This window comes from Quercus lobata, chromosome 3, assembly GCF_001633185.2.
Source record: "Quercus lobata isolate SW786 chromosome 3, ValleyOak3.0 Primary Assembly, whole genome shotgun sequence".
Classification (NCBI taxonomy): Eukaryota; Viridiplantae; Streptophyta; class Magnoliopsida; order Fagales; family Fagaceae; genus Quercus; species Quercus lobata.
In genome coordinates, this window is record NC_044906.1 from 32,876,486 (window position 1) to 32,886,532 (window position 10,047).

Genomic DNA, 10,047 nt, shown 5'->3' on the forward strand with positions numbered 1-10,047 from the left:
GCAAGAAACTTTAAGAGAAAGCCCTAATCTAGCATACCATAACAAACAAACATGTGAACAGAGAAGTATAAAGCTTAAAAGCATACAAAAAGGTTAAAACAAAAGCATATGATGTGAAATCAAAGAAGGAACAAAAAGCAGAAAACTTGAATTAGGATTTTTGGGTGCAAGTATGCGTGCACATATATAGACCTATGCACACAGGCTAGTTGTATGCGTACACATACTTCAAGCATACGTACACATGCACGAAGCATATGCATGTAGGCACACCCCAAACCCTAACCTAGAAATAGAAACGCAGAAAAAACACTTGAAAACTTAAATTTAACAATCTAACATGCTTTTAAGACATACAAACACACAAACCTAGACTAAACAAACATACTAAAACATAAATCAAGTAAAGAAACAAAAAAAAAAAAAAAAATTAAAAGCAAAAAATGAAAGAAAAAGTTTAAAAGAATACCTCAAAGCAAAAGCTCTTAGGCTTGATTTTTTACTGTTCTCTTCAGTCAAATCTATCACAAATCAATAAACATATGATTAGTAATCTTAAAATTCAAAGATCAAGGCCAAAAAATGCCATAATCAAATAAAATTGACTTAATGATGTTTTGTGAAAAACTGCCTCTTTGATTCACTATTTCTAATTAATCTTATTATTTTCCCGTAGGATTTCTGTGTGTTTTTTGAAAGGTACCATGTATGGCTATTTATATTGTGAAAATAGGGGTTTGGAATGGCTTCCAGACAATGTGAGATTCGTTCAAAATCTCAGTCTTTAATGTAGAAAACTTGCATTTTTGGTGCTTCTGAAACCCTACCTGAGTGCGTAGACTCGTGTATATACAGGTTCATGCTTGCGTACATAGGCTTAGGGTTTCTTTTGGCCTTTATTTTCCAAAAATAGATTTTTTTTGTTCTCATTAAAAAGTTTTACATACCTCAAGTCAATTTGTAATCTGATTAAACCCTAAACCAACCTTAGGTTTTATAATTTTAGCATCATTGGGGAACGGGGGCTCAAGTTGTAAGGGGTACAAAATGTGTTATCTGCATCTACAATTAAACTCGAATTCCAACAATAAAATTAAACAGACACTAAGGTTGCATTTGGCATTAGCTTAAAAGGCCAGTTTTTTTTTACTATTTAACTTATTTTTGCTACTGTGCATAGGTCCTAGTGCACTCTTTGGTACTATTCATAGGTTCCACTGTACTATTTTATCTAACTTTTAACTTTATCTACAGTACTTTTAGCAAAAAGTTTTTAGTTTCAACTAAATAAACTATTCCCAAACAAACTCTAAAACTAAGAGCATTAAATATACTTTGTTATTTCAAAATTTAGTAGTTCAGTGTACACTAACTATTTTATTTGATTTTTGATAAATGAAGCCAGTTGTCATTACCCGCCCTACCACATAAAATTCTACTTTGTGTTAATTTGCCCCACAATTGTTACAATTTTTTAATAAAACATGTTTTATTAATATAAATATACTTGAAATTACCACTAAATTTATACCATCAAGTCAAATTTATTTTTAACATGACTTTAATAATATTATCCAAGTGCTTAATAAGACAATATCACAAAAAAAAAAAAAAAAATCTTAATATCCATTCATTTAAATAAGTTAGTATTGATTTGTTTGTTTAAATAGTAAGAATTTAGGATATGTTAAATTTACAATTATAACCCTTATTACTTTTAATATAATTAAATTTTATAACGGATGCCGAATCCACATTTTAGATTGCATATTAATAAAAATATAGAGATCATTATTTTTTCATCCTTTCTAATGATGGAATTAATAACATGTTGAATACATTTTTAAAAGTAGGATTCTTCAGATTTTCAAAAATCTCAACATATTACAAAACCCAGAAACAATCCAAATTACTAGATTTCATCTTTGAAATCTCTTCTTAATTTCCAGCTAAGTAACCAAACCTAAAGGCACGTGTCAAAGTGTTCATCTTCCTACAAGCTTCAAGACCTAGCATTCTTTCTAGAATTCAAATGAGATAAGTTATATTCATTGCTTATATAAGCAGCCTAAGCTGTAGGTGATTACCATAGAATTTGAGGTCTTGGCTCTAATCAGTACGTAGTAAAGGTATTTAAATTGCAAAATCATTATATATCTTTTTAGTGTTTGCTACTTATATAAAAAAATAAAATTATTCTATAATATAAATACAAATTATTTAAGGTTGATATGCTAGTTTAAATTATTTATATTTCTACTTATATATTATACACTACACTTACATATATACTATACTGAGATGTAATGATGTGTTGTTTCATAAAACTATTGTGCTCTCTAGCTAGTCATCGGGAAATAGGAAATTAAGCATCGAAAATAAAAATTTGTTTCCTAATTTCCTTAATATAAATATATATATATATATATATATATGTATATGTATGTATGTATCACATTAAGCTATAATTGTAATTGCTTACTAAATTGTAAAGAGAAATTAAAGTTTGATTGCCCACAGAATATTGAAACGAGGAGAGATAATGTTCGGAAAAGGAGCATCAAGTTCAAAGAGTATGGAAATCATTGGCTCTGAAAAGAAGTTTTCTGTGCTCATTGTGGATGATGACCCCATCATTAGAAAAATCCATAGTGCACTCCTAAGCAAATTTACTAAGGAAATTCAAGAGGTCAAAAATGGAAAAGAAGCAGTTGATCTTTGCCGATCTGGGGCTTCATTTGATATTATTTTTATGGACAAGGAGATGCCAATCATGAATGGGCTTGAGGTATGTTTTTCAAAGTAGAACCTCACATTTTTCATAAGATTTTTTTTTTTTTTTTTTGAGGGAAATTTTTGTAAGAAAATATGATGTTAAAGTAAACTACTTACAATACAATAATCTTCTAAGGTAAGGACATGCATGTATTTTCATATATTCAGAGAACTTAACAAAAACAATATATTAGCATAAATGGTTGCATTTTCTTGTGTAAGTTCATAATCTTTGTAACTAGGTTCACAAGTGATGATAGTATAAGAATAATTTAATAATGTATCGTTATTATTCATAATGATAGTTGATGGGATTTTTCAATAACTCATAATTTTGATTTGTGGAACACAACTTTTTTTTTCCCCCCTATTTGGAGAATTGGGTAATGCCAATTAATTATGAGACTCTTGACAATTTAAGTGAACATAATTATTGCAACTTATTGTTATGCAATGAGCATATATATTAGCATAAATGGTTGCATTTTCTTATGTAAGTTCATAATCTTTGTAACTAGGTTCACAAGTGATGATAGTATAAGAATAATTTAATAATGTATAGTTATTATGCATAATGATAGTTGATGGGATTTTTCAATAACTCATAATTTTGATTTGTGGAACACAACTTTTTTCTTTTTTCCCCTATTTGGAGAATTGGGTTATGCCAATTAATTACGAGACTCTTGACAATTTAAGTCAACATAATTATTGCAACTTATTAAGCAATTATTCATAAACAAATATGTAAAATTGTTTCTTATGTCATATCATTATGCATTTTTTTATTGATTCGATAATTAAGTTTGGAAAATTTGAACCCTAAATATCTATATTGGAAACAACAAAAAATGTTAGTTAGGTTACAAGACAATTAACTATCAATAAATTCTTTCTCAAAAAAAAAATATCAATAAATTATTATTGCTATTATGTTTATATTATTATATATAATATATACTTGACGCTCATAAAGGCTCACATTTGTAACTTGTGCAACATCAAGTAATATACGTTATCTCAATTTTTTCTCCCACTTAATAACTTCATATAAGATCTTGTGCCCCTAATTATATTTTATTTATAGGCGACAAAGGAGCTACGAGCTATGGGCGTCAATAGCACAATTGTGGGAGTCACTTCATGTGATTTAAGCTCTGAAAGAAATGATTTTATTGCAGCTGGTCAAAATCAGTGTTATGAAAAGCCATTAACCATTGAAAAGATCAAGTCTCTCCTGAGCGAGTTAAACAAGAATAACTAATATGCTAATGGAGATAGCGGATGAACCATGATCCTTTGTTTTTATGCAATGAGCATACAAAAACTATGTTCTTATGTTAGTTGCTTTATGTTAGTAGAAATATGAAACTTATAGAATTCATAGTTGAGTTGGTAGAAATATGAAACTTATAGAATCCAAAACAACTATGGATTAAAAGAAAATATATGTTTTTATTTTATGCATAACTATGGAAGTATTTCCTTAGCTTATTTATTCAAAGTTTTATCGATACTAGCAACAACAAAATGAAAAAAAAAATGGAACATTAGTTAAATACCTTTGTGTTTAGTAAACTTATCTACAAGCATGAAGATTTGCTTTTATTCTTCTTTGCTATGAAAAAGACAATTATATGAGAAATCATATATAATATATTAAAGTCAAATGATAATTAGAATCCAAATTTAATTGAAATTAACCTCAAATTGTATTATAATTTTGTGTCAAATATTCATTTTAATTTTCTTAATTTTGGTGCCAAGTGACGAATTCATGATACTTAGCGAGAAGGATGAGATGAACACTTCACTACCTAGTTAAGATTATCTCATCGCCACTACTATTTGTATGTTTCAGTGCTTGAACATAGATGACAATCCAGTTTTATTTGACAATTTAATTTTGAAAAATGAAAGTCTATATTCTTGTGCACCCTTCTCAAGTAGTGAAAACAAAAAATCATTAGGAATGTAGGGGGTAAATCTTCAAAGAAGAACATAAAAGCATAAAACAATTCTTAATGATACTATCCAAGTATCTCCTGAATGTAAGTTTACATCTCACATAGCTCAGCTCAACTCAAGTAGCTAAAGGCAATTTATAAACTATGACCTTGTTGTACTTTATGTGTTTTCAATCACATTTTTTAATCTGCAGTCATAATTAAGTATATGAAAATTCCACGCTATGTATGACGATTACATCTAGCAAAATGAGTTGGTTGGTTTGCTCTAACAATATATTATGAAATAGAAGTTGCAGAAATGAAGATAAAATTTGTGTCAAAATTTCATTCCATAAAACTAAAGTAGAGGGAATGAAATTGAAAATCAATATTATTGTACTAATAGAATCCTTACTGTTCTTTAATAGTAATATGAAAATAGAGTAGTAATAAGACAACTTACAATGTTTTCATAACAAGCGCAAGCATATAAAAGTAACAAGATATGCAAATTTTTTAATAATTTTTTTTTTCATTTCGATCATAAGCATCTCTTTGTAGTGGATCACTTAAAACTTGATAAGATTTTCCTAATATTTGCAAACATAAAAAATAATGAAATAAATTGGACTTAAATATCAAGAGTAAAAGACATGATTTTAATGTTGGCAACCAAGTTCTAGGGGAAGAAACATTAAGAAAAAAAACATAACATAACTTTGAGGGAAAATATTTTTATTTCTTCTTATTCATTTAAATCGAGTTTTGTGAAGGGGAAAATCAAGGGAGGGAGATTATTTTTCACTCCCTTAAATACATGCATATTAGGCATTCCTTACACAATCATATCAAATTATCCAAGCTTGTAAAAGATTAAGTTAGAACTTAGAAAAATCACTTAGCAAGCAAGGAAACCATAACTTGGTTGGGTGTAAGCATGGTGAATGACCTTATGACCAACATATTCCATAGTGGATTGAAATGTTGAAAGCATCCCAGTCCGAGATGGCAATGGGGTGGGGTAGGGTTGGAGGATAAGATCTCCGTTCCTGTCCTGTCCTGCTTTGGGGTGCGGGGCAAACTACCTTGCCCCATCCTTGCCTTTGGGGCCCCGTAGGGACCCGCCTCGCCCTACCCCTAATATAATTTTATATATATAAATAAATTTTTTGTTACAATAATATAAATTACAACAAAACAAAATGTTTTAAAATCCAAGCATTTTAATAAACCAAGTACTTAAATAGTCTAATACGTAACAACCTATTTCAAAATTTCTTATAACAAAATAAACATTGTCTTTGCATGAACAGAATCATCAAGGATAATTGACTAGTTCTTCAACAAAATAAACATTGTCTTATAACAAAATAAAAATTGACTAGTTCTCTAAGAATAATTTTCGCTTTCTCCCAATGTAGTGGCACCACTTTCTTTTTCATCATCAGAATCATCAACGATGTTTAGAAATTTATTAGCTTCAATTCCATCTACAATAGATGAAAGGCCTAAAAAAAGTAAAACAAATTCAATCAAACAACTGAAAAATACAATGAAAAATGTAGCAACATAAATCATTGAATAGATTAAGGGTTTGTTTAAGATCCACTTATTTTGTTAAAACTGAAAACTTTTTGCTGAAAGTACTGTAAATAAATGTAAAAGTTAGATAAATGTAAAAGTTAACTAAAATAGTATAGTGAGATTCATAAATAGTACTAAAAAGTATAGTGGGGATATTTAGAAATGTATTAGCTTCAATTCCATCTACAATAGATGAAAGGCCTAAAAAAAGTAAAAAAAATTCAATCAAACAACTGGAAAATACAATGAAGAATGCAGCAACATAAATCATTGAATAGATTAAGGGTCTGTTTGAGATCCACTTATTTTACTAAAATTGAAAACTTTTTACTGAAAATACTATAGATAAATGTAAAAGTTAACTAAAATAGTATAGTGAGACCCATAAATAGTACTAAAAAGTATAGTGAGACTAATAAATAGTAGCAACAATTAGTTGAATAGTAAAATAAATTGGCAAAAAATAAGCTATCCAAACAGATACTAACTAGTAAATTTGACTACCTTTGATTTCAGCCCATAACCAATTTTGAGCACACATCAATGTCTCTACAGTCTTTGCATGAAGTTTACTACGATGTGGACTTAGCAGCCTACCACTTGTGCTAAATGCTGACTCCGAAGCAACAGTTGACACTGGAATGGCTAGGATATCCCTTGCAATACGTTGCAAAGTAGGATACTTAGGCCCATTAGATTTCCACCAGGCCAAAATATCAAATTCCAAAGTTCTTGGCATTAGATCATCCTCAAGGTAATGCTCAAACTCCAATTTAATATTCCCACCTTTTTTTTTTCCCTTTTTTGACTAAGATATCTTTCAAAGTCCATAAGGGAGTCATTAACTTGGGGATCCTCACTTACACAAGTGCCACGAGTACCTTCCCTACCCATTCTCCTAGAAGTATAGTCATGAATCATTTCATACAAGTATCTCTAACCTTTTGAATTTCATTTTCAGCTTCATCACCATAAATAAGAGGAAAATAATATTCCAACAATTCAATCTTATATCTTGGGTCTAAAATGGTTGCCGCAGCCATAACACAATGAATCACATTCCAATAACGGTCAAATTTTTCTAAAATTTTAAATGTCATACTCCTAATCATATCACTTGGGCTTGTGAACCAAGAATTCAAAGCTATTTTTATTTCACACACCTTAGGAAAAAAAAGATTAGCTGTAGGATATGAGGTACCTAAGAATAGCTATGTAACCTTGTAAAGCAATACCAATCTCTCACATATACTACTTGCCATCTCTCATTCTTCCTCTTTTGGAATGCACTTATAAGATGACTCCCTTTGGCTCAATCGAAAAAAGACATCTCGATACTCTATAGCAATAGAAAGCATAAGATAGGTAGAGTTCCAGCGAGTCTTACAATTAAGGGCTAGTTCTTTGGTACATTCAACATGTAATTGTTGAGCCGTATTTCTAAATCGTTGCCTTCTTTTTGTTGATCTAGTCCAAAATCCCACATTCTCACGAATCTTCTCAATGCATGATCCAATAACATTCAAACCATCCTGAACAATCAAATTAAGAACATGTGTTGCACAACACATATGCAACATTGATCCACACATAACAAGCGTACTACGTTAAAGCTTGTCTAGTATAATATTTATAATTGCATCTTTGGTATTGCAACTGTCCAGTATCACAGTAGATAACTTCTTATCAATGTTCCATTCCAACAAGTTTTATAGATGGACATCAGAAAGCATTTCTTTTGTATGTGGAGATGGCACATAAATAAACCTAAAATAAGAAATTTAAATTATTATAACTAACAGTGAAATAAGTTCATACAATATTTGAAAAGAATTTAAATAAAAAATGAAAATATACGTACTTTAAAAAATGTACCTCATAATTCGGCTTTGTAATCTCCAAAAATTATCAATGAAGTGTGTTGTTACAACCATAAACCCTCAACTTTTGTTTTGTGAAGTCCACATATCAGTGGTAATAGCAATTCTACTCCAATTATTTTCTATTTCATGCATTGATTTCTCCCTTTCATGATCATAGATGCTCATAATGTCCTTCTTGATTGTGTTCCTACAAACCATCTTGAACAATAGTTGAAGAGAAGTGAATATCTTCTAAAGCCAATGTGATCAACTATAGAAAGGGGATACTCATGCAAGATGATCATATGAGCGAATTCTTTTCTTGACTCATCTTGATTAAAATGATAAGCATTCAAACCTGCCACTGAGTCCATGTTATGTTGATCCCTCACCAAAATTTTTTTTTTCTTTCATATCCCTAATGTCCTTAAAATTTTTCCTAGGACATATTTTTAAGTGGTCATGCAAATGTTTAGTACCATTTTTAGACCCCCCCCCCCCCAACAAGCAATCTCGTACAATAGTTGCACTCAACCTTGTCTTTCCCATCAACTTTCCTTCTCTTAAAATGATTCCACACAACTATTTCAACCTCCCTTGTTCCTCAGTTATCTCATTGTTAGGTTGGGCTTGGGCATCTTCTAGCCTATCCAATGGAGTTGAACAAGGGGTCGTATTATCTTCATTTACCATCGTTGGAGATTGATGGCTGCTAATGGGTGTGATAGATGGATTGGAGCTACCATTTGTTTTCACTTGAAGTCATTCCAAAAAAAATTTGTTTATGATAATTTATTAACTTAGCAATTGTAAAAAAGTAAGGTACATACACCAAAACCTAAGCCAGAAATGTCCAACACAAACAGAGTAGAACAATGTAAAAGAAAAACTTACATCGCTTATGAAAAAATTCAAGTAAATTAAACCATGTGGTATGCTTTCACACATTTCAAGGAAAAATAATGTGGATAGAAAGATATGGATATAAGTATTTAACCACATTAACAAAGATAAAGTCTTTAAGATTATCAATCAAATAATTTTTTAAAACTGTGACTCTATAACATAGTAAAGAAAAAAATAAGTTGGATATAAAAATACAAATATAACCCAATATACATAATGAAATCCTAGTGTTGGGCCAGATATATCAACAACTTTTAAGAGACAAATATATTATAGTCATTTGATTGAAAAACATGAAACAATGTGCAAAAAAAAAAAAAAAAATTGAAACATTTGGAATATGATAAGAAACAAACCTATTGGAAGCACTAAGAGACCATTACCTTTTTTCCTTACAACTGTGCTTCTTCAATAGCTATAAACAAAAATTCCAATTTTAATTAGATAGAAGAAAAGAACCAAAATTTAAATTGAAAAAAACTAATTTAAGAAACACTAAAACAAAAGGAAAGATAGTGAGTGAGATGAACCTAAAAAGCAATGTTGGAGTGGAGTCTTGCTTGAAACTTGAAAAACACATATAGAGAAGGGAGAAGGGTCAGAGAGTGATAGTAGCAGTAGGTATTAGAATAAAAAATATTTTATCCCATGCCTCGTGTTTCACTTTAAATATTAGTGATTTAGGGTTTACTAAATTTACAATTATAGTCTTTATTAGTGCAGGGGGGATGAGACGGGGCGAGTTGGGGATAAAAAAACTAAACCCATCCCCATCCCGCCCCAGGGTGCGGGGGCAAAATATTGCCTTATCCTGTCCCACCACTTTTGCGAGGCAGGAAAAACCCGTGCGGGACAAGGTGGGGTGGGGCGGAGCAAAATTACCATCCCTAAATTCCTGGAGGCAACATGGTACATTAGTTGATGCATATTAGTGCATTCAACGTTTCATTCCTTGCACCAATATGGAAAGC

General features: G+C 30.4%; 1 protein-coding gene across 1 annotated transcript; it reads left to right on the plus strand.

Moving 5' to 3' along the window:
• Positions 1-2,542: 2,542 nt before the first annotated feature.
• LOC115980767 (two-component response regulator ARR22-like) lies at positions 2,543-4,039 on the plus strand. The gene is made up of 2 exons (XM_031102987.1): positions 2,543-2,788; positions 3,863-4,039. Exons 1-2 carry the CDS (start codon positions 2,543-2,545, stop codon positions 4,037-4,039), a joined length of 423 nt encoding a protein of 140 aa, XP_030958847.1.
• Positions 4,040-10,047: the final 6,008 nt, after the last annotated feature.